At 36.1% G+C, this 25355-nt stretch overlaps 1 protein-coding gene across 1 annotated transcript in view; it reads left to right on the top strand.

Annotated features, from left to right (window-relative positions):
* RSU1 (Ras suppressor protein 1) overlaps window positions 1–25355 on the top strand; it is a 104255-nt gene that overhangs the window by 18535 nt on the left and 60365 nt on the right. The window contains exons 4-7 of the mRNA XM_081932327.1: window positions 10391–10511; window positions 11296–11414; window positions 14319–14401; window positions 14910–15024. Coding sequence (XP_081788453.1) covers window positions 10391–10511; window positions 11296–11414; window positions 14319–14401; window positions 14910–15024 — 438 coding nt within the window. The remainder of the gene's footprint in view (window positions 1–10390; window positions 10512–11295; window positions 11415–14318; window positions 14402–14909; window positions 15025–25355) is intronic.

Here is a 25355-nt window from a genome sequence, read left to right on the forward strand (position 1 = left end):
TCTGTTCATTGCTAAAAAGAAACATTTTGCTACTGCCTTTCAGCAGATTCGCCATAGACCCTAGGTGTGGGAGGACCACAGATGAAATGCTGAGGTCATATGCTGTCTGTGAGTTTCCCAGTCCTGCACTATAAATTATTCAATAGTGAATTTATTACATATGCACTATTTCCATTCTATAAGGGTCCTCAAGCTGGTGACCTCACAAACAGGATCAAATATAAGTCATTCAGCCAGATGACAGAAGTAATCTTAGTTCTACATTCCAGGCAAAAATAAAATTTCCAACACTTAACACTTATATCATGTTTTTTCTGTCATCTGATTAAATTAGTTGTGCTTTTCAGTGTTTAAAAATATTTCATTCTAAGTCATACTTTTGAAACTTCTTGTAAGGCACATAGGAAAAAAATGTTGCAAGATAGACTGCAATCCAGCTAAACAATAAATAAAAATAAATAGTGGTCTTACCATTACTAAAAAACTAGATTTCAGTTTTCTTATTTGTCACATTTGGCATTCTTGACCTAATCCCTTAAAAAGATACAATTAATTGTCTGAGCAGATTGTTATCAAAGTGACTTGGGAAAACAATGTCAGTGACATTTGATAAGCTTCACTAAGGTCATATTAGCATCTCATACTAGTTTTCTGGCTTATAAATGAGCATGCTTGCTTTGTTGTTCCACTGTTTATAGTAAATATGTCTATTTTCTAGGGTGGTAAATTATTCATGAAAGGTAAGCAGATGTCCAGTGTTTTCCACAGTTAGTGTTTGCAGCCTGACAAAAACCAGCAAGCTTTATCACTGCAATAAGTCATAGCTTCTTGCTTTCAGGTTGTGCTACCACTTCACCATTTTATTTGTTCCTAGCATGTATTTTTTTACATTTCTCTCCATAAACCTGTCAAAGTTAGGTATACCTGTGTTCTATAGGTAAAGGCAAAGGTTCCCCTTCCACCTATGTTCTAGTCATTCCCGACTCGAGGGAGCGGTGCTAATCTCCGTTTTAAAGCCGAAGAGCCAGCACTGTCCGAAGATGTCTCCATGGTCATGTGGCCGGCATGACTAAATGCCAAAGGCGCATAGAACGCTGTTGTCTTCCCACCAAAGGTGGTCCCTATTTTTCTACTTCAATTTTTTACATGCTTTCAAACTGCTCGGTTGGAAGAAACTAGGACAAGTAACGGGAGCTCACTTTGTTATGCAGCGCTAGGGATTTGAACCGCTGAACTGCCAACCTTTCTTATCGACAAGCTCAGCATCTTAACCCTGAGCCACTGTGTCCCTTTTCTGTGTATTATAGAAGTATGCATAAGACAACAATTTATGCCTAAAAGTCTTTGGCTAGAGAAGTTTGTCGAGGGAATGTGTCCTTCTTCCAATTCTCAGCCACCCCTGGAGGTCATCTGAGCAAAGACCAAAGGCATCCTGAAAGCAAAGGGGAATTTGACTTTGGAGGAATAGTGAGAATCCTTTTCTGTCAAATAGAAAACTGAACTCCCACTGTCTGTTCAAGCTGCCCTTTTCCTATTGTCTCACGCAATGAAATTGCCTAAGCTACCCCTAGGCAAAGAAAGAAATGTAAAACGGTGCTCAGGCAGGCTACGTATGTGTGTGTGCGCACAAAACAATTCTTGTCTCCCCCCCCCCATTAGCCCCTGGTTAGAATAAAAATGTGGGAGAAACAATTTATTAGCAGTTTTAGCATTAACAATGCTCCATGTTGGAGCAGTGGGGCTCTGAGCATGAGAATAGGGTGCTAGATTAGGATTTTTTATGGTGCTGCAGCAGAGCATGAATGCAGTTCCAGAAAGTTGGATTAAAAGACTGAATCATCCCACCTGGAAGAGAGACAAAAACTGCCCTCTCTTAAGCAGCACCCTCTTGGACGAGAAGCAAAAAGGATTGCAATTGTTGAATTAAAGTTAAGATTATGGGCTGCTGGAAAAACAGCCACTAATTAGGTTACTATAATTATCTCTTTTTTATCGCTTCTCCGCTTTCTTCTGGGTTGTAGAGGAGGTTTTGTTTTGCATTCCTCATTTTGCTTATTGGGGGAGAAGCCTAGAGATACTTTGGTTGCAGACTTCAGAAGCAGTGGTGATTCAGTGTGTTGATGATTTATGGCTGTGTGCCGATGATATCCAGGCACGTGCACAGTTCACTATTTCTTGGTTGAATTTCTTTAGACAAGCTGCAAAGTAAATCTCAGTAAAGTTTTAAACTTTTCAAGCACAAAGAAAGTTGCTGCAGCCTTCTGGCAATTAGAACAAAGGCTCACAAATTCCTTTCCTCATCTCCTAATAACAGATGAGACAGGGAGACCTGGTGAGAGAGAATCTTGTAGAATCTGAAGAAGGGAACCTTTGAACGTGGGTAAAGTTGGGGCAGATAGAGGGGCAGCTTCACACCTATCAAAAACAGCACGCCAGATAATAGCAGAGCTTCTCAGTCACTTGACTCTTGTGAGGATCATTCCTTCGGGAGGACTACAAAATGAATCTAGCAGATTTTGGTTTGCTCAGAAATGATGGATCCATTAATGGATGAAGATGGCAAGAAAGTGATGGAGAGCAGAAAGAAAGCAGAACTTTTCAATTCCCTCTTTGCAGCTGTAGTCACATAAAAGGAAAACATAGTCCAACCTATGAAAAACAACTAAGGGAACAAGAAAATAGGCAAGAAATTGGTAAGAAATGTCTATGAGTTCAAATCTCCAGGACCTGATGGATTACATTCCACATTGCCTGAAGGAGTTGGCAGACGTGATCCTGGAACCACTGAAAGAAGTCTTTCAAAGCTCCTGGAGCACGGGAGAACTGCCAGAGGACTGAAAAAGAGGTGATGTAGTTCCAATTTCAAAAACAGGAAGAAAGTGGATATAGGAAATTACAGACTAATCAGCTTGACATCAATAGCCAGAAAAATCCTGGAATAGATAAATAAGCAGCAGATTTGTGAGCGCCTAGAAATGAACAAAAGGCAGTTGGTAAAAGCCAGTACCAGTTTGTTAAGAACAGGTCATGCCAGACAAACATTACTGCCTTCTTTGATAAAGAGACTAAATTAGTGGACCGGGGAAATGCTGTGGATATAGTATACTTGGACTTCAATATCCCACTTTTTGTGAGATAGAAAGTACCATCAGCAGATGGATTCTTAGTTGGCTGACCAAGCACACTCATTGTGTAGTTCTCAATGGAGCTACATCTACATGGAGGGAATCATTCAGTATATTACCTCAAGATTCTGTCTTGGGCTCAATACTCTTCAACATCTTCATAAATGATCTAAATGAAGGGTAGAAGTGGAACTCATCAAATTTATCGGTGATGCCAAGCTAGAGATAATTGCTAATACTTTAGAAGATAGACTCAACATATAGAATGATCTCGCTAGCCTTAAACACTTGGCCCTATCCAACAAAATACAATTTATTGGTAAGAAAATACGATCATACATATAGGCAAGAAAATGCACAGGTATATAATAGGTGGTATATAGGGTTATATACTATATACTGTCAAAAGCGGTAACTGTGAGAGATTTAGCGGACAACCACTTAGATATGAGCCAGCATCTACTGCAACTATCAAAGAAGCCAATGCAGTCCTACTCTGCCTCAACAGAAGAATAGTATTAAATCATGTGAAGGTTAGTATTGCTAGACTACAGTGTGAATACTGCATCCAGTTCTGGTCACCATGATAAAAAAAAAAAGATGTTGATATCCTAGAAAGAGTGCAAAGGTGATAAGGGGTCTGGAGGCTAAACCGTACAATGAGTGGTTAATGAAATGATATCAGCCTAATGAAGAGAAGGAATGGGGTGATATGATAGCAGTGTTCTGGTACTTGAGGGGCCATACAAAGAAGAGGAGATGACCTGTTTTCCAAAGTACTTGATGATAGGACAATAAGTGGAAGCTCGTTAAAGAAATCCTACCTGGAAATAAGGAGAAATTTCCTGGCAGTAAGAGCAATTAATCAATGGCATAGCTTGCGTCTCAAGATTGTGAATACTTTATCCCTGAAGTTTTTCAAGAAAAAAATGGACAACTATTTGTCCAAAATGATATAAGATCTTGTGTCAGGTAGGGGGCTAGACTGGACATTCCTAACTCTTCATTGACAGAGGAACTGAGAAAAGTGACTATATGTATCTGTGATGCAAGAAATAAAAAGACTGCAAAGCTCACATACCCAAAAATGATCAACATAGATAAACAGAGTACGAGGTGTTTAGTAAACTTTAGTTATTTGGAAGACTGTAACTTACAGTAATACTGTAAATATTGCTCCATGCTATAAAATTAAACCAAAATTACATAATGTTATAGGAATGAAATAATGTAATCTTCCCTAAATTGATGAACTTGAAATGTGGTTCTAAGATTCTCAAAAAGTCAAACTACAAGCAAAATTGATAATTTTTCTTCTCCTTCTCTCAACTGCATGAAGTGTTCTATTGATCCAGAATTTTGTTTGCATATATGCATTTTTTCCTGTATTATTTAATATCAGAAACCTTTTGTACTTATTATTTAAATGTTTTTAATTGAAAATTAGCTTTTTTTCCGGGCTATTTCCTATTTGCTATTAAGTAGCTCTCACTTACTGATGGTGCTTAAGAATGAGAATTTGGTTGCCAAGTGACATGGTTATAGTGTGTGGTGTTATATGACGGCAATTCCAGTTGCTATTGTTGGGCGAATCCCACATGTTGTTAGCATCCTGCAGTCAGGTGATCATCTTTTCCAACTTCCTGCCAGCTTTCCCATTGACTTAACTCTAAGGACCTGTTGTAAGTCCCCCTTGTTCAGAGCCATCATAACTTAGAACAGCTGCTGAATAAGTGATGACCTGTTTTTTAGTAACAATGTACTGTTGCTTTGACTCTAATTAGAAATTGATAATTCTTGCATTTTGAATTTATGTTATGCTTAATAACACAGCTTTCCCTAATTTACATTTTCTAGTTGCATCTACTGATAAATTTTTGTACTGATAAATTAGACACATAACATACCAATTTGCAAAACAACAACAACAACAATAAAAAGAGGATTAAATAAAAATATCTCTAGGGGGCAAAATAACTCCTTTCTTGGCATTATTTGTCACTGGTAAATGCAGTATAAGTTTACAAATAGGATTATATATTTATTGCTTATTTAGAAATAACTTTTGAGTTACTTGAGGTAGTTTGATATTATTAAAGCAATATATCCAATCTATAAATTTACTAAGATTAACAGTGAAATGAGGTTAATAAATATATTTTAGAAGGCAATTCTCCTTTGTTTCTTCTAAGTTCTGATTGCAGTGTAAAAAACAAAACATTGCATAATTTATCCAGTGGAGGTCACTGCTGAGATATATTTTTACACTTTGACTTGGACACTTAGAAAACTTGTGAATGGGTAAATGCATTTGTTACAGAAATATTTGTGAGGAACAAGGTGAACCTTTTTACTTTCATAGCCTTTTTTGACATGGAGAAAAATGGCCAAATTGTCTCTGTAGAAGTTATATAATTAATTTCACAATTTTATAGTGATTGATTTTGCATCAATATAATTTCTCTTTTTACATATGCAGATATGCAATAAGGAATCAGTAGTAGGTGAAAGAAATAGAATTGGAACTTTTTAATGTATCCATACATCTATGCTATCGCACACATAATTTATTTGGACCCCATTTTGCCCGCTTTCTGTTTTTAAATCACATATTTTCTGCTGCCTATAGATATTTAGTATTCATTTTGGTGTGTGTTTTTGGTGGTGTTCTGATGATGTTTTTTTCATATTTGTTCAAAGTTTTTTCCCCTTAGCTCTGTGAATCATGTCCTGTCCAAAAAAGGTGATTTGTAAACACTCTTCATTAAACAAATAAAGATGGCATCTTAATTGTGAAATATCTGTTTGGAATCAACTCAAAGATTGGTTAATAATAATAAGATCATTAAGCAATAATGCTTTTTCAAAAATACTAAATTTTTGAATTTTTATATGGTAGGCCTTTATATATTTCAGTATAATATACACAACAGTGGATAACTTTGGGCTGAATCATGGATGTTAATTTTAAAATACTTGATGTAGCACTCTTGAGTGTTGATGTGAAGGCAGGTGTTTAAAAAGTATTAGAATTTTAGAGGAAATACTGATAACAATGCAATTTATAAAATATATTATTACAAATCTAAAAGATAAAGGATATAATCCCAGAGATGTCCTATAATAATATTTTACTTTTTAAGTCTCTGTGACTTATAACACAATATTATATTGTATCATATCATATATCATACCATATTACATTAATATAGCTGTCCTTATGAAACACAACCCAAGGCATGGTTCAAGCAACAACATAGTTCTAAAAGTTTTCACTGATTTGATCCTGTCAGATTCTGGATTTTTTGATCCAAAAATAGGGAGCAGTGACTTGTAAACCCATAAGAACATATTAATTGTAAGTAGTAGTTTAAAATGCTTCATAAATAATGGAGTAAATCTATATGGTTGTTAAGAGTCAACAACAACTTGGTGGCGCATAATCCTGGAAGATACAGAAATATTTTATGTTAACTTAATAGTTAATACTGAAGCTTAAGTTAAAACTTTATACTTAAATTAGCATGGTTTATTGGAACCATAGTTTTTATTTGGAGAAAAATGGCTTAAAATGTTGACATAAACTAAAGTAGCTTAATATGGAAGTGTGCACTTAGATGAAGTGGACTGATTTAGTGAGGACAGTAAAATAATCCTTTATCTTGTCAAAAATACAAGTATCTGCAGAAACCAAGAAAAGTGCAACTTTTTTTGTTTATTTTGTTCTTGGACTGTAGCAAAAAGTTTCTCAGAGCCTTTTCCTTTTTCTGTATTTTGTATTCTTGGCACAGATTAGAGACAATATATATAGGTCATTGTATTTTATTTATTTAAAAGATTTCTAAATTATATTTTATTTCCCAGGATGATATAAAACAAGATTTAGATTAATGCTTTTCTCCTTCGTCATGAATCATAGAATAGCAAAAAAAATCCTCATTGAAACTGCTACTAGCTGTACGAACAAAACTGCTAGTAGCTTGACAGTGAATTTTCTTTGGGAACATAGTAGAGGGTTTAAAAATCTCCTTGCATCATTGCTTCAATTAAGTTTGTTGTGTCCATACTTATTATTAATTATTTTTATTGTACAAGAAATTTGAAGTTTAGAATTTTATCTAATTTCCCCTTGGATGTATTCTTGACTAGATTGCTTTTGTTGTGCCTGCTAATGTATAAAATAATTATGTTAGACAATTTCTTTTAAAAATCGGATCTCAATGGTTTCCAAATTTCCTATCTATATCTATCTTCTGTCTGTCTGTCTTCTATACTCTGTCCCAATCAATAAAGACTCTGAATAGGATACAACAGAATTATACAAAGAAATACTAGAGTATAGACTTTTATACAAAACTATTAAATAAAAAGGGGGGGAAAAGCTCACAAAGATGCCCTAATACTCAAATTTCCTAAGAGCTAAACACTCACCGAGACAGCACTCTTTAGTGTTTTATTCAGAGGTGGTATTCAGCAGGTTCTCACCTGGAGAACTGGTAGCGGAAATTTTGAGTTGTTCGGAGAACAGGTAAATACCACCTCTGACTGATCCTGCCCTCATCTATTCTCTGCCTCCCAAGTCCCATCTGATCGGGAGGGAATGGGGATTTTGCAGAAACCTTTTCCTGGAATGGGGAGGGAATGGAGATTTTACAGTATCCTTCCCCTGCCATGCTCACCAGCCACGTTACACCCACCAAGCCATGCCCACAGAACCGGTAGTAAAAAAAAATTTGAATACTACCACTGGTTTCATTTATGAAACACCAATAGGGTTGTGCCCTCTATACCTCCGAACAAAATATTTCATGTGGGTAAGATTACTGAGAAACCATTCCAACTGATCCATGCCTCGTGTATTTCTCAAAAGCGAAGGACTCTGTGTACAACTCTGTGTAGTACAACCAAATGAGGATATGAGCTATTGTTGCTGGGTGATTTTGATCCAAGTAAGGAGATCAGCCAATGATGGGCAAAATGTCTCCTGACCACATTTCACCTACTTTTCACAGGAAAGTCGAAAACAACTTCTGAGACTTGAATCAAATCTTTTCTGGGAAGCATGCCCCTCTCCAGAGTTACTTTAAGGACCAATGTAACTAGCTTGCCATCTTGCCCTGTCTAATAAACACAAACAGTTCTGTCTTGGTAGAATTTAATCAAATACAAATGATGTGAAAATTGTAGACAGAGATCCCACTCCCCAGTATTAAAATGTATGTCTATTGAATGAGATGAAGGTGAAATGTCAGTATAAAATTTATGGCCACAGATGTAATTATGGTAAGTGTAATGGTTTTTAAAAAACAAATTCAAGGAAGGTTAGATTATCAATAGTAATTATTTTTAATGTTGTACATTGGCTCCAAAATCAACATCAGTATGTCTTAAGTTCTAGTTGATAAGTAATGGTAAGGAATAGCAACTGATAACAATACTGCTTTATCTCTTACGATCTTAGCCAGAAGACAGAAAAAAAAAATATTTGGCCAGAATCACCAGGACTCTTAAGATCCTCAGGTGCAGATCTTAGTGGAGTATAGTTGTAATTTCCCTTTCAACACCAGCAATATATGTATATGATTGTTTGTATATTTTTAAATTTATTCCTGTACACCGCCCCGAGTCCACCCGGGGAGAGGGGGCGGTCTAGAAATTTAATAAATTATTAATTATTATTATTAAATGAAAATCTCATATTCATAACCTTTCATTTCTAGCAAAAGAATATACGCCTTTATGCTTTCAGATATCCCACCCACCCACCCCCAAAAAAGTAAGGTCTCCTTCAAATTGAGTTAAATTTCTCATTACTACATAGTGCAACTTGTTCTCTCCAGGCTGGTTTTTCAACTTTCCTTAGCCTACAGTTTGATATTCTGTGGAAGTTTTTCATCAAGGTACTACTCAAGTCCAAGTCTGTCTGGCCTCTGCTTCAAGATTCTGTTATCTGCTGCTACAATTTATCCAAATATACTTCTACTTTAATTCTGAAATATGACAATACAGGAGAAAGCGTTATCATTTGTGATCACCTACCAATCCATAAGTATCATTTGCTTGCTTAGATTTTGCCTTAATATATAAAAGACAAAATTAAACTAATAGAGAGTTTAAATCTTTATCTGAACTGTAGTATTCATATCATGCATCAGGGCTTTTTTATATTTCTAGATAATAGCTAGACATTGATTTGTTGCTAATCTGATGTAACCTTTTTTGTGAGTATTGATCATAATAGTATCCTCTTTGGAATTGCCTCAAAAGTGGTCCGGCTTGATCAGTGTACTATTTATTTTAAGTTAATAGCCAAAGTTTAAATGAAGATTAAATTTAACTGAATTTTAAATTTGAATTTAGACCAAATGCATATCATTTTGAACATCCAATATTAATATTATGGTTGTATTATGTACAGAAGAAATAAAGTCACTCCTCAAGATTAAATTCTGAAACACCAAATGTTAAAGGAAATAAGAAAAATGTTAAGGCTCCAGTTCTTAGAACACCATCTGAGATAGTAGTAGTTTTGGTAGTTTGATGGACAGAATAAGTGATAGCACTTAAGGATAAGCCAAAGGCTATTGGTATTTCAAAAGATGATAGAATGGAATGTTTTCTTTACATATATCCTTAATGAAATAACAGCTGCCAGGTAAAAAATTCAGTACAGGTGCTTGTTCATAAACACTGTTCATTCATCATGAAGCTAAAGCCTACTCGGACATTAAGCGATTTAGAAGGCATGTTAGTGACAACAGAGGTGCGTATCTGGAGACTGCAGGAGTGCATGCCCTCAGAATCCCTCTTATAGATGTTACAATTTGTAGTTTGAAGTATTGCAGAAGTAAATGTCCAAGTTGCTTAAGCTTATGTTGGAAATTAATGGGATTAATTGTAGAGTTGCATACGGCACCTGTACGACACTCCGCCAAGCAGCTGGAGCATCGCGGAGGTGTTGCAGAGCGTCACAGGAGGCAGCGCTCGTGCTGTGTGCATTCATGTGATGGACGCTGGGCCCCGTTGCACCATACCGGTTGCACTGGGATCCGGAGTATCAGAAGCTATTAGCAAAGAAAGACAAGGTATTTTTTTTGCCCATCAAGGGCAAATTTCCCCTTAAAATGACAACATATCTAGTATTAACTGATTTTGTTATTGTTTGCGTACTGTATTGTACTACATACTGTACTGTATGATTTAAGCATTTCCATTAACTGAACTGGGTTGATGTGATTTGTGTGTGATTTTCTTTCTTTTTGCAGCTGTGTCTCCAAATATTGCAGATCTGAGGAATTTAGAAGTACTCAATTTTTTCAACAATCAGATTGAGGAACTGCCAACTCAGATAAGCAGCCTTCAGAAGCTGAAACACTTAAATCTTGGGTAAGTAGCAATTGTGGCCAGTTGTTTTAACTTTGATTAATTGCCTTTCCCAATCTAATGCTGTCTGGGAATTCTGAGAAGTATAATCTCAACAATCTAGAAGGTACCAGACTGAAAGAAGATTCTTTATAAGATATAGTTGGACAAACTTATTCACTAATTAGTTGTTTTGAAAAATATTTACCAAATATTATTCATGATCAGCAATTTTATCTTAAAATAAATACAACTAAAACATTGTTTCTTTCAAATAGCACAGCGTTCAACCTTTTGTATCAATATGAAAAATAAAATTGTGTTTCCCAGAATGGAAATAAGATAGAAATTACACATTTCCAACTCTGAGTAAGCATGAGAAAAAGATTCACTTTCTTTGTGTTAGGTATAGACTGAAGTACTTGTGGCTTTGATGGATGTAAGCATACTATTATAATACCCTGTTAAATTAAAGCACATTTCCTTAACCACTTCAATTTCCTGATCTTGTGAAGAGCTGACATCCATCTTGAAAGCCACTTAAGATTTTGATTTTTTTAAAAGGATGCCTATTTATTAATTTGACTTTTTATATAATTCTTTCTGCCTTTTGGTATTTTATCAGGGTTTTTATTATAGTATTGTTAGCTTCTTTGTTCAGGATTGTGCAAGGTATTATTGAAAAGATACGTCATATGGATTTTAAAATACAGTAATACTGATACAGACTATACATATACCTTGTAAAATGTCACTATTGCTTATGTATCAAAAATAATGTCAATTTACAACCTGCATTCATTTTTAGGATGAACAGGCTCAACACTTTGCCCCGAGGATTTGGCTCTTTACCATCTCTGGAAGTTCTTGATTTGACTTACAATAATTTAAATGAAAAGTCCCTGCCTGGAAACTTCTTCTATCTAAGTAAGAAATAGTATTTTTAAAAAAAATAAAAAATAAAACTTTAAATCATCTTGAAAAGTTGCTTTGCTTTTTCTAACTGATTTATTTGAGAAAGACTGTCCTAAAAAGAATGTTTAAGATATATGTCTCCTCCTGCGAGTCCTCTTGAATATTTCTACATGGCTTGGCGATTTGTATCTTTTGATCTATAGTCACCTGATATTTGTGGAATAAATGGACAAACGGGTGTGCTTGATAAGCTGCACTTCAGTCATATTTCCTTGAATTTTATTCAGCATTTGTAAAATGAAATTTGGGAAATGCAGTACTCTGTTGAGACCATTACAAGAGCTGCTGTTTGTGTCAAGGAATACTAGCTGGCAACCAAGTTGTGATTTACTTTATTTTAATAACTCTTAGTTATATATGTTATAAATATCATGTTCTCTATTGGCAATTGGTATCATCAGACAAATGCATTCACTTCAGCAAGGCTCAGTGATGCTTTCTTTTATTTTCTAGATACCATACTTTTCGGAGTATAAGATGCACCTTTCCCCCCTCCCCCCAAAAAAGAGGGTGAAAATCTGGGTGCGTCTTATACACTGAATGCAGCATTTTGCCCTTCTGAAACTCCAATCCCTTTGCAAAAATGGACATTGAGCATATTAAGCATATTAAGTTGAGAGGGTTTGGGAGGCTTGCAAAGTGCTCCTGGGGGCGGGGGAGGGCAAAAATGAGCAAAAAACCAGGCCGCTTTTTGCTCTCCTTCCGACCCCCAGGAGCACACTACAAGCCTCCCAAAGCTCTGCATGCCCCCCTTTTTTTTGCAAAAAAAGGCCATTTTTTGCTCTCTTTTTTGCCCACCTCAACCTCCAGGAACGCTCTACAAGCCAACCAAGCTCTGCATGTCCTTTTTTTTCTTTTTCAAAAAAAGAGGCATGCAGAAGGTTTGGGAGGCATGCAGAGTGCAAAAACTTTTTTTAAAAAAATTACCTCTTCAAAATCATTGTGCATCTTATATTCCGGTGCGAATAATAGTCCGAAAAATACGGTAGGTGCATATATGTTTTTATGGAGGTAGACAGGGAAGCGGAGACATAAAGATAGATATACAAGCATATTAAGTTAATTTTTGAAAGTGCATTCACTAAGCATATCATTTCTGATATGCCTCTGAGTGAAATCATAGGGTTAGGGTTAGGATCTGAAATCTGTGATTCACAAAGAAATCAGCCCATACAGAGATCAAAAGAAGCTTTTTTTTCTTTGAAAAACAGTGATGAAACACTATAATTTCAATTTATACTGAGTTTAGGATGGAGTATTATGGCACAGTGCTTTGTCTAATCATAATCCCAAACTAGCCTCCCCTAACCAGAAATTAAGAAACTCCTCAAAATAATTTTAAAAAATTAAAATATTATTGCAAAACTCTATATTCAATATATGGAAAATTTTGTGTAGGCCTGATTATTTAAAAAAATCACAGGTTGGGGTAGAAATGGAATGGAACAATTTGAAGCTTGAAAATGAGAAACTAAAATAAACTTTGCTCTTTCCTAAGCATGAGTGGTATAATCTGCTCATGAATATTATTACTGTTTTTCGAATGTGCTTAGACATTTCAAATGTCTAATGTTTTATTAATGTTCCATAAAGTGTTTTCTTAGGACTCTTTGACAAGAATGATTGAAATATTTCTGGAACCATACAATTTGTTTAAGAACTAAGGGGCAGAATGAAAAATATACAATTAACCCAAATTATTTAAATCTTTGTTCTCTTAAAATGATTCCACTTTCTGTTTTCATTGTGGAAGTAAAGAGATTTTTATGATGCATAAACAGTTTTTTTATTTGTGTGTGCTCCAGTGCACCAGTTCTCAACATTTCATATTTTAAAATTTCACCAGACGTTTTGTCAAAGAATCTGGTCAGGAAAAAACAACAACCTGTTTTTTCCCCAAGAAGAAAATAAAGTATAGTGATTGTGTTACAATATTATCAATTAACTTAATTTAAGCACATAAAACATTGCAACAATATTGCTGACGATATTGTCCTACATTGCAAATATTCTGATATAATACAAATTGTTGTAAATGGCATGTTGATGATTAGCTAAATATTGTAAAATAATAATTGTTGGCTAATTAGTGGGGAAGCAATGCTTGCCACTAGGGGGACTATATTTCCACAAGCCTCAATCAAGAAATACATCCAATTAATGAGCGTGTGCTAATGAGCTGAAGCAGTATTTAGCAGTATATGCACAGCCTTCCCCACAAATTTTACCCAAATAATTTTTGAGAGCTAACTAACTCATAACATTGTTTTATTGTATTTTACCTGAAGAAACACTGTGTCAAAATGCTCTTGGAGGCTTCAATTTGCCTTCATTCTTTTCCATTTCTCTCTCGCGCGCGGGCTCCTTCCACATCTGGGGAGGAGAATTGTGTCCCGCTGCTTATTTCTCCATATTTGAGAAATAATATCCTAGTCTATTTTAAAAAAAAGATGTTACAGCTTCTTGTTTCACAAACCTAACAGATGTATACAAAATAACCTTTTAAGGGAGATTATGGATGCTAATTTGAATAAACAGTTAATAATAAGCTTGGGTAGTTTCCGTCTTGACAAGTTAGTATTGTAGTGGCGTACTACAACCTGCCAGAAAGCAATGTAGTAGAATTTTTTAATTATGTCGGCCCTTTTGGATATAGATGTTTTCCTGAGCAGAGCAATAGTACATAAGCCAGTAAATCTAAGTTTGACCTGCTTGTTATTATTGTGAGCCTTGGGTATGTCAAAGGCTTTTCACCAAGTCAGGGTTATTAATCAAACCTGACACATTTTCATTGATCAGGTCTCAAATGGTCGAGTTGTATGCCACCCTGTTTATATATTACTGTTTAATTTGCAGCCACCCTGCGTGCACTCTATCTAAGTGACAACGATTTTGAAACCCTGCCATCAGATATTGGGAAGCTCACAAAGTTGCAGATAGTAAGTAATTTATCTAAATTCTTGGGGGAGGGGGGAGAATCAATTTATTTTTGCAGTCCTAATTTGAGTAGAATCAAATCAATTTGCAAGAAGTCATGGGAGTTTATAGGAGTTAGCATCAACACCTGTATTGTCTATTTTTAATCAGAAAGTACTTATGCATACATCGGAAGGATGGGTGGAATGAAGTAGCAAAAAGGAAAAGAGCTAGTTTCTGGCAAGCCTTGGTCTACTTCTTTTCAGCTGAGAATTGATCTGATAACTCATCATGTAATACGCTTAATATCCTTACTAAATTAACCTATTTTCTAGTATTATATATACATTAAATCATAATTTGAGCAGTCTGGATTTAGGCTACATGGTAAACCAATTATTCAGTTCAACCAGTTAAGTCTAACTAAGCTTAGCGTGTTGTACCTATGCAGTATCTCCTGTTTGAGTGTATTTTGTTAGGCATATTGTTTGTGTCTCTGATTAACTCTTAACTATTTTCCTTTTCGTAAAGCTTAGCTTTAGGGATAATGACTTGATATCACTCCCAAAAGAAATTGGGGAACTCACACAACTTAAAGAACTTCACATCCAAGGAAACCGTCTTACAGTATTGCCTCCAGAACTAGGTAAGTTTGGTACTTAGTTGAAGTTTAAATAGCTAAAGAGTTCTGGAAAATGTATAGTTTTTGGATAGCTTTTATATTTCAAATCAATTATTACTGCTTTTCATCTTGTTCTTTCCTCTGGTTTTATTAAATTCATAGTGGGTATTCAGCAACAAAGTTTAATAAAAATTGTTGCAACTTCTATGGGCAGCATAGAAGTTTGAGGGAGCGTCAAAGTTGGGAAGCCAAAGAATATAAAGTGAGTCATCACATGAACAGACCCAATTTTATGATAAAAAGTTTCGCTTTCCAATGGAGGTTTTTTTTGTTAAAAATTAACCAGAAAAGGGGTCGCAAATCACAATCAAGTAGAAAAGTGATGGCTAACCTTTTTCTAAATGTGTGCCAAAATTGTGTACGCATGCACGACCTCCTCCCATATAAGGGGCAGTTTCGCCCTTCCCAGGTTCTGAAGGCTTTCCTGAAGCCTGGGGAGGGTGAAAATGGCCTCCCTGGCCCCCTGGGAGCCCTCTCGAAGGCGGAAATGGATCAGCCCACCTCTCGAAAGTGGAAATGGATCAGGAAAGCCTCTGGAGCTTGGGGGGGGGGGAGAAATGGGCCCAATAGCCAACCAGAAGTTCAGAAATGATCTGGAGCTTGAAGAGGGCAAAAAACAGGCCCAATGTTGGGTCTGTTTTTTGCCTGCTCCAGAGGCTTTCTTGAAACCTGGGGAGGGCGAAAACTGCCTCCCCCGGCCCTCCAGAAGGCCAAAAATCAGCTGGCTGGCATGCACATGTATGCCAGAGCTGAGGGCCATGCTGGCAAATATGGCTCCGTGTGCCACCTGTGGCACGTATGCCCTAGATTCCCCATCACAGAAGTAGAACAATGCAGCTGGTTATAATGTGAGCTGCCAAGTGCCCAAATTTCAAACATGTGACTGTGGAAATGAGCAATCGCTGTAAGAGTAAGTACAGATTGTAAAACACTTTTTCCAAGGCCATCATAATTTTGAACCATTGTTAAACAAGTAATCAAAAGTTAAGGATTACCAATAGAGTTAGAGTCAATTTTTAAGTCAATTGGCATAGAAAATGATTGGGAAGAATAATTTGTACCTTGCATTTATGGTGTTCCTTTCTATTTTTCTTTAAGCACATGGGTCATTTCTCAGGTTTCTGTGTCAATCTCAAAAAAGATACTGCTGATTTAAGAGTTATATCAATGACACTATGTTTAATGATACAGTTCACTGGAGCAGCAGCATCTTTTTTCAAGCTGACCAGGAACTGAAAAAAGATATATGTGATTTAATAAATATCAAAGAGATGCTGTCTTCCCAGTCATTTTCTGTATGTGAGGTAGATGGTATTGTATTTTGGAATATTAGAATACATATTTTCCCCTTTTTTTCAATCGACTAATCTCTCACAATCATTTAGAATGGGCTAAAACTGGATTTACACTTACGGTAAGTTTTGTTATGCCACGAATCAAAGACAAATCTTACTAAGTTATTTTTGTTTTGAATTCTGAATATTCCTTATACCCATCATGTATTATTGACCTAAGCAGGAGATTAATATTTAAACTATGGTGTTCGTTTATCAATATGATGTAATGAACTATTGAATAATGGATGAAATAGAAGACGCTTCTAAGGGATGGCTCCCTCCCAGTAGAACATTAGCCTACGAAAATAAGACTGCCCCCACTTGGACACTCTTTCAAAAAGCTTTGAAGGCTTGGGTTTGCAAGTGAATCTGAGGATGATATGGAGCCCATCAAATACTTGGTTTGATTGTTGTCACCAGGGATATGTGGATTTCGTATTCAGAATTTTTATTTCTGTAAGCTGCCTGGAGTCACCGTGGACATGTTGTAAAGTCATATAAGATTTGTTAAATAAATAAAAAGGAATTGCTGAACTATCCATCCATTCTAACTAAGTTTTCTAGAGATGAAATTGAAGTTCAGCACACTTGGTAGACCTTAGGCTACCTAGGACATAATTTTTTGAAACATAGTTTTGAAAATCATGATAAATAAAGCTTTTCAGAGCTTCACAGGAGAACTTCAGCTTGATAAAATCTTGGTCAAAATGCCCTTGGTAGTATGGCTTCAGCTTCAACTAATAAGGTACAGTTTCACAGTTTTGATCAACACGCTAAAAGGGGTTTCTATGCATGCACCGCAAAGCAGCCAAATGAATTGAATTGGCCCACTTCAGTGCTTATATTTGATGCATCAGAAGAGCAATGTGATTTTCTGAGTCCAAGTAAATTAGACTGCTGTCATAGTTTGAACTGAGTCAGTGCCTTCGGGTGGAGCTGCTTCATACAGCCTTGTAAAATATGCCCTTCTATGTAAACATTGAAGTTGGTATTCAAATATCCAGTATTTTAAAGTTGTGTACTGAAGTTGAAGACGTCTAATGATTTACTGCAATTAAAATATTGCAACCAGTTACATGAAATGTCACAAAGCAGTAAATTTATGAAATGTGTATGTATGTGTCTATGTTTGTTTGTATACACATACCTATACATAATCTCATGTAAATACACACATCTACACATTAATTGTTTAAGAATTGGAGTATTGTTTTAGAAGAAAACGAAGAGGGGGGTAGAGCTGAAACAATCAGATACAGTTGTCAAAATCAGTAGGACATATCTTAAAGTGCATTGCTTTGGCTTGCCTGCATGCAATGCTATTTAAAAATTTCAGCAAAATGCATAGTAGCCCTAAGTAAGGGACTCATTAATGGTTAGAAAATGGTGCAGAGTCATCAGAAAAAACACAGCCATCGATGAAATAATGAAAGGAAGTTGCACTGCTGTAACAAATTTTGTGGATGTGCAAAAATAATCATATCTAAAAACTGATGAGTGTTGGTTTTATTGCATGCCTTGTTTTATATATAGAAACAAATGATTTAACAAAATGTCAAGAGGAGGAAAAGGAAGAATAAAACAAAGAAAGTAAGGTATTTTGGGTAACAAGGGTGGAGAAAGGAAGCTACTTTTTGTTCAGCTTTTGCATTAAAAAATATTATGCTGGATTTATCATGTGGCTGTGATATATTGGGATTTCTGGAGTCTGGAAACTAAATCATTTAAGATGGATAACTTAAGCAGTGTCTGTCATTTGGCACTGGTGATTCTTCCGTAATTCTTCCTTGTGTCCATCATCAAACACAAAAGAAAGAACTAAACTTCTGTAACAGCGTCTCGTTTGTCTTGCAGTATAGTGATCTGAGAAAAGTACAGGGAATTCGTTTAATCCTCATGTTAAGAAGATAGAATCCGTAAAGTTTGCTTTGATGGGAATGCTAGTCATGATATTCTTTCCATGTCAGTTTATTAATTTTATGAATTGAGAAACGCTTGACAAAAGAGAAAACTATATTCACAAGGAGGAATGGGTGTTCCAGAATAATTTCTAATCTAGGTTTAAGCAGATTTGCTAATATCAGTTAAGACCAGCATTTGTTGGAAATACTTTGAATGTGGGATTATTTAGTTCTTTTTTTTTTTTTCCTCTTTCTCCCAACACGTTGGATATAGTATTTTCCTCACAAGTGCCAGTGAACCTTGCTGTCCACCTTGCTCTTATGAGAAATTCATCCCTGTCAGAAGGACTTGCATATAAATACATTCTCAGTGGATTCTATCATGTCTAAGGCCTTTCTTCTTTTCTTTGGGAAACAAAGCACGTGATGTCAGAGTAATAAAAGCTAAGCTTTTAAAGCATATAGCAAAGCTGAAGAAAATCATAGTTGGCTATAACTGAACATTCTGTTCGGCGGAGTTATCCCATGATTAGCCTTTAATAAAATTGGATCTGGAAGTATTTATATCTAAATAGGAAAATAAAATTAATTTCGTTCTTCGTAGTATTGAAGGAGAATATATCCTTTCTGCTAAAGTAAAAAAAGCACTTGAATTTAAGTTTCTGTCATCTGTGACAGAAAAGTATAATAATATGGGAGGATATTTTTAAGGACAAAGAAACAGAATAAAGAAAGGGCAATTGAGAGAAGAGTGTTAATGGAATAATAGAATATGTTCTCTGGAAGGACCCAAATATTGGAATATTTTAAAAATATTTCAATAAGAACTCTTATTTTAAATATGTTACTACTTTAATTATTTAAAACCTGGCTCAAATAGTAGTTTTTTTTTCCACAATGGAGAGGGGCTTTTTTAAAGAAAAAAATTTTTTTTTGCTAATGCTAGAATCAGATTTGAATTAACCAGAATGTAAATATTAATATTATGATAACCTTTGCCTATATAATTCAGTATTGGACTTAGAATGGGAAGACCCTCTCCACAGAAGATTACTGATTTAGTTTCAGCTACAGAGTTACAGCTACAGAAGGGAGTGCTGAATATGTTTGAGTATCTGGAAAAAGGGCAGGATACCTAAGGAATAAATAAAATTAGAATGAATAATTCACGTATCTGAATTATAGAATGGAATTAGGGTTTTGTTTTCAAGTTTTTCAATGCTTTTCAACTGATTTGAATTTTTTCCATGCACATTTTAAATTGTTTTATAGTCAGCTGGTGTTCAATGCATGCTTCCCTCTTTCTATTTAAAATCTGGTAATGTACGAATAAAATGTCAAACAGTTTTCTTAATTTTTGGAAAAATCTGCTCTAATTTTTAACATTTTCTTTGATGTTTTACTAATGTAAATGGTTGAGATATATAATTTTAGTGCTATATCAATAAAATAAATGTATAAATATTAATCTTGAAGTGATTTAGTGGGCTAACAACCCATACGCATACTTTTAATCACTATACTTTACTGTTTTTCTGGATTGCTGCATACAAAGTTACTTTCCGTCCAAAGGTGGCTATATAAACAAACATTCAAAGTAGAGTGGCTGTATTTCTCAAGCTATCCTATGGTGTTTCATATTTTAAAAACCATTGATAGACAAAATTGAGATAAATCCATTCCTTTTTTGAGTGCAAGGTGACAGCATCTTTAAAGATGTCTTTATTTTGGTATAAATCTTTAAGCATCTCAGAAAGATGTGTATTTTGTTTTGTTAGATAACTTTCCCTGCATTATTTTTTGGGGGAACTTCCTCAAGTTATTTTAGACTTTATGACAGAAAATCCAAATAAAGCCCTTAATACCCTGACAAAAATAAAAGGTAAAATTAATGACCCTAATTTTTCTACCCTTTTTGTAATTGTCCTATTATGCATAATGTATAACAGACATGCTTTTTTCCTCCAAAGTAACGCAGAGTTGGGATCTCCAAATAGATACTATCTTTTTTCTGGTATGAATTTATTTCATTTAGAATAGTTCAGCAATTTGGGATTTAACTGGAAGTTCTCCAACTGAACAGAGCCTCACATGAACCCTGTCTGACAAACCAATTCTGAGATCCTTTTTGTGTCAGAACCCCCCTGTAGGGGGGGGCGAAGAAGGGGAGCATCTCATCAGACCCAGAGGGAGGCAATAGGTCCCTCTCAGGTCGGAGATTTGCCCTCTGAATCGAAGTAGGAGCAGCAGCATTGCTGCACAAGAAGCTGGCTTCCAGCCAAAGCAACTGAACAGGAGCATAGAGGATGGGATGAAAGACTGGTAAGAAGATCCAATTAACCCACAATCAAAACTTGGAAAAGACAAGAATCTTGAGAGTATAAATAATATTAATGGACATATCTGGATTTTGGCAAAAAAAAAGAAAGAAAGGGAAAAAATGGAGGGTTGAATCACTGCCCCCCCCCAAAAAAAAGCCATTTGCTTGAAACAATTTGGACTGAAAAGGAGAAAGTAGAGAAGTGACAAACCCATTCAAATACAAACTCTAAATTTGGTTTTGGATTTGAAATAGAAACCAAACATATCAGTTGTACTTCGTCCAAATTTCTTCTAACTAATATATTTTTAAAAACTCCAACTAATGAGAGGTAGAATGCAACAAGGGGGAAAAAATCAAGAAAAAAGCACTTTTTTTTCACTGATAGCTGATAACCTAATATTGCCTGTGCACGAAGATTTAATTAACCAACTGCCATAAATCAGAACTTGGAAAAGCAGGAGGCAAAGAGAAACATACCCAAGTTTGGCAAGTTTGTTCCAATTAATATATTTTGAGCAACTATAACCAAAGAGAGGTGGAAGGTAACAAGGGGAAAAAATAATAAAATCAAGAATTGGGAAAATATGAAGGTTTTTTCCCACAAAAGATCAAGATGGCTTACACTTCTCTTCCATTTCACTTTAATTGAATGAGCTAAATTTAACGTGGACTAGAACTTTGAAATAAGAACTCTATAACTAACTGCAATTTTGGAACTCGGCATTAAGGAAGAACAAAAGATTAAGATGGCTCCCGGCACTCTTCTTCTTCACACCAGCTGAGGTAGCTAAATTTTAGGTGGACCAGAACTCTGAAATAAGAACTGTATAATTAACTGAACTTTGGAACTGGACATTATGGAAAGGTGGGAATTTAAAGAACTACATGAAATTATAAAAAATATGCATAAACCATTAAAATCAAGTCTAAATAGAATTTTGAATTCAGAAAAGCAGGAACTGAAGGAAGAAGGGGGTAGGGATAATGAACGGGTAGAAACAGTGGGAAATAAAATCAGACAGAAAACTTCATTGGGTTCACAGTGGTATAGGGAAAATTGAAAAGGGGGGGATGAAATAAAACAAAAAGAAATAAAAAGCAGACAAAAGACCTTATGGAGGTTGACAGTGGCATACGGAAAACTGAAGAAGGGGGTTACGCCCCAACAAAAGGAAATATAAAAGATTTTTTTGGGTAGGACAGTGGCTTGAATAAAATTGAAGAGAGTGGATGTGTAAAAACAAAGAAAAGGGAGAAGACAGGAATAGAGAAATGGGACAAAAGACTTACTAGGAAAAAATCAGACAATTAGAAATTGTTATATGGAGAAATATAAAGCTGAGATATATGGATTACTCCTAAACATGACAATAAAATGGGGTTGCTAAGTGTTTGAATATGATAATGGAAAGATAATTAAATAAAGCTTAAAATATATGGAATATGGACAAATATGAAACTGTTATGGGGAGATTGTAAAGCAGAGGTGTGTGATTCACTTTTATACATGATAATTAAACTGAGTTGCTAATTGATTGAATATGACAATGGAAGGACAACAAGCATGGGTTAAAATACATGAAACATGGACCTAAGATGATGAATAAAGTGAGATGTGTACTGCTTGTTATTCTATATAGTATATTGAGGGAATTATAATTAACATTGAAGAGTAAGGATTGTTATTTAAAAACAATTAAGGGTAACCTAAGCCAAGATATGGAAAAATAGAGAAGGAACATGAAATATATTTACAATGGGAAATTGCTGAGATTTAAAGACAGACTCACAAATTTGGAGTGTGTAAGGATGCATAATTATATAAATATAATGATGAATGATGAGAATAACTGGGAAATGTAACCCAGTCTACATATCGGCCAAAAATAGACTGGGGGTGGGTGGGTGGTTAAAAACACAATTATTATATATATATAGTTTTTTTTCCTCTCTTTTAAAAAAAGGAGGAGAAAGATATATCTTAAAATTAAATATGTATATTGAAAAGGAATTATAAATACTACCAACATAAAATGGGGCTTGCTCAGAAGCTGGAATACACCAAGTAAATGAGATGAAGTGTGTGAAGTAGAGGAGAGAGGTAAGGGAAGAAGAGAGGGATAGGAGAGAGGGTGGGGGGAGGAACAGGAAGAGCGAAAGAAGGAGTGGAAAGGGGAGAGAGGACAAGGAGAGAGGCGGGGGAAGTAGAGAAGAGAAGGATGACAGAGGGAAAAAAGGAGGTAGGGAGGAGGAGGAGAGAGGGAGAAGAAAGTGATGGATGAGATACAATTATGGTGTATGGCAAGCAGAAGAGCCAATAATTGTTTAATTGTTTGGGGGAGTTTATGGTAAGACGAAATGATGTAAACATTTAATAATATAATACAATGTTGGCTATGTAATAGTATACATGTGGTTATATGTTATGAAAATGAAGAAATAAAAAAACTTTATATACAAAAAAGAATAGTTCAGGAATTCATTTGAAGTAGTGTATCTAACCAGTGAGAATGCCAAACTATATGTGCATGTCTGATTTAGTATTTTCAACCAGTGCAGAATAAGAATCATGTGCTCTTCCCAGGTGAAATTTTTGAAGTATGAATTTTACTTACGTTGTGCAATTGCAGTAGGCTGATTTTTATCCCAGATGTAACATAGCGCTTGCTGAATTGTAAGTCGTGGTTACTGTGTGGGTGGCTTTTAGACAACTTCTTTTCTACAGGTAATAAAATAGAAAAATCCAATATGCAATTGCAGAATAAGCCTTTGAATGAAATATGATTTTCGTAGCAGCTTTGGTCAGAGGGTTACCACTAATCATACTACTGGCTTGCTTCCCCAGCTCTGTTTGAACTAGCTAGCATAGATTTAGACAACCCCGCCTTTTGCTTATTAGGTTCTCTTACTCATAGTGCTTAATCCCACTGCCTGATCCTTGTTAAAACAAAAATACTTTTGCAGTCTCTAATAAAGGAGATAGGGTGAACTATGGGTGTTCTTGGGACTGTTGGGAGACTGAATTGCTTCCTACATATTACTTCTTAAGAAAAGATCGGATACTCGGATATCTGACAGAAGAGCATTACAGGTAGTGCTTAACCTATGACCAAAATTGAGCCCAAAATTTCTATTGCTAAGCAAGACATTTGTTAAATGAGTTTTGCCCCTGTTTTATGACCTTTCTTGCACGGTTGTTAAATGAATCACTGCAGTTGTTAAGTAAGTAACACATAGTTGTTAAGTGATTCTGGCTTCCCCATTGACTTTGCTTGTCAGATCACATGACATTGTCTGTCATGAGATTTATGACATTTATGTCATAAATGTGAACTGGATGCCAAGCATTCGAATTTTGATTGCATGATTATTAGGATGCTGCAATGGTTGTAAGTGTAAAAATAGTAGTAGCAATAGCACTTATAGACTTACAGCACTCTCTGGAGGTTTACAATGTCAGCATATTTCCCCCAACAATCTGGTCATCAGAAAGATGGAAGGCTGAGTAAACCTTGAGCTGGTCAGGATTGAGTTGCAGACTGGGAAGAGTTAGACTGCATTTTAACCACTGATCATAAGGCACTTTTCCAGTGCTTTCTAATAATCATTGCCATGTGACTGCATCATTTGATGACAATACAGGATTTCCTGTTATCATTGTAACCTAAGATATGAGGGTTGTTAACCAGGAAGTGGCAGGAGTCCCAGCTAAGGAGTACAGGATACCACCCATGAGTTGGTGATGGAATGGCTGAGGACAGAAGGTACAGTGTGCCTTCCATAGGAAATATTGGGAAGAAGGATGCAAACACAGGAAGGCCAGGAAAAGAGAGTATAGGGCCATGTTGGCGAACCTACGGCATGCGTGCCACAGGTGGCACACAGAGCCCTCTCTGCGGGTATTCCAGCTGTCACTCCAGTCCAGCTCCACTGTGTATGCGCATGTGCCTCCTACCAGTCAGCTGGTCTTCAGTTCTCTGCCACGCATGGTGGAGTGCATGTGATGGGTACATGCGGCATGTGCTCACATGGCATTTTGGGGCCATGCATGGCATTCACGCACCCTGTTTTGGCTTCCAGGTTGGTGCAGGAGGCCTTCCAGACCCAAAATGGGGCGTGGGGGGCACAACCCCTCGCACACTGTTTTGGGCCTGGAAAGTCTCCTCCACCAACCTGGAAGCAAAAAATGGGCAAGGGGGGGCAGGGCGCATGAGCGGGAGCGTGCACACGCATGAGTGGGGGAGTGTGCACGCATGAGTGGGGGAGTATACAGAGGGTTGTGCACACAGTGCATTATGGGTATGGGCACACGGATGTGTGTCGCGTGTGCACCCTTTCGGCATGTGGCGACAAAAAGGTTAGTCATCACTGGTATAGGGTATAAATGTAGGAAGGCTGGGGAAGGAGGGCATGTGGTGTATGTGGTATACTGTTTGAGCAGCCTCAGAAAGGCGAAAGAAAGGTAGGGTGCTGCATGAGCACAAGGAGGCCAGATGTGGAAGGTCCAGGATGTGTGCAAGCATAGGGAAAGAGGTTCCAGGGTATGTGCAAGCATAGGAAATCTAGGGAAGGAGGGTATGGGATGCATAGTATTTGGAGAATACAGTGCAAGCATAACTACCTTGAAAAACTGACCACTCTATTTAATAAAGTGCTTCAAAATGAAAAATTTGGAAAAACAGTATTTTAAAAAATTCTACTATTGTCATCTATTTTTGCATTCAATTACAAATA

This window comes from Natrix helvetica (assembly GCF_964273705.1).
Source record: "Natrix helvetica genome assembly, chromosome: Z".
Taxonomy (NCBI): domain Eukaryota; kingdom Metazoa; phylum Chordata; class Lepidosauria; order Squamata; family Natricidae; genus Natrix; species Natrix helvetica.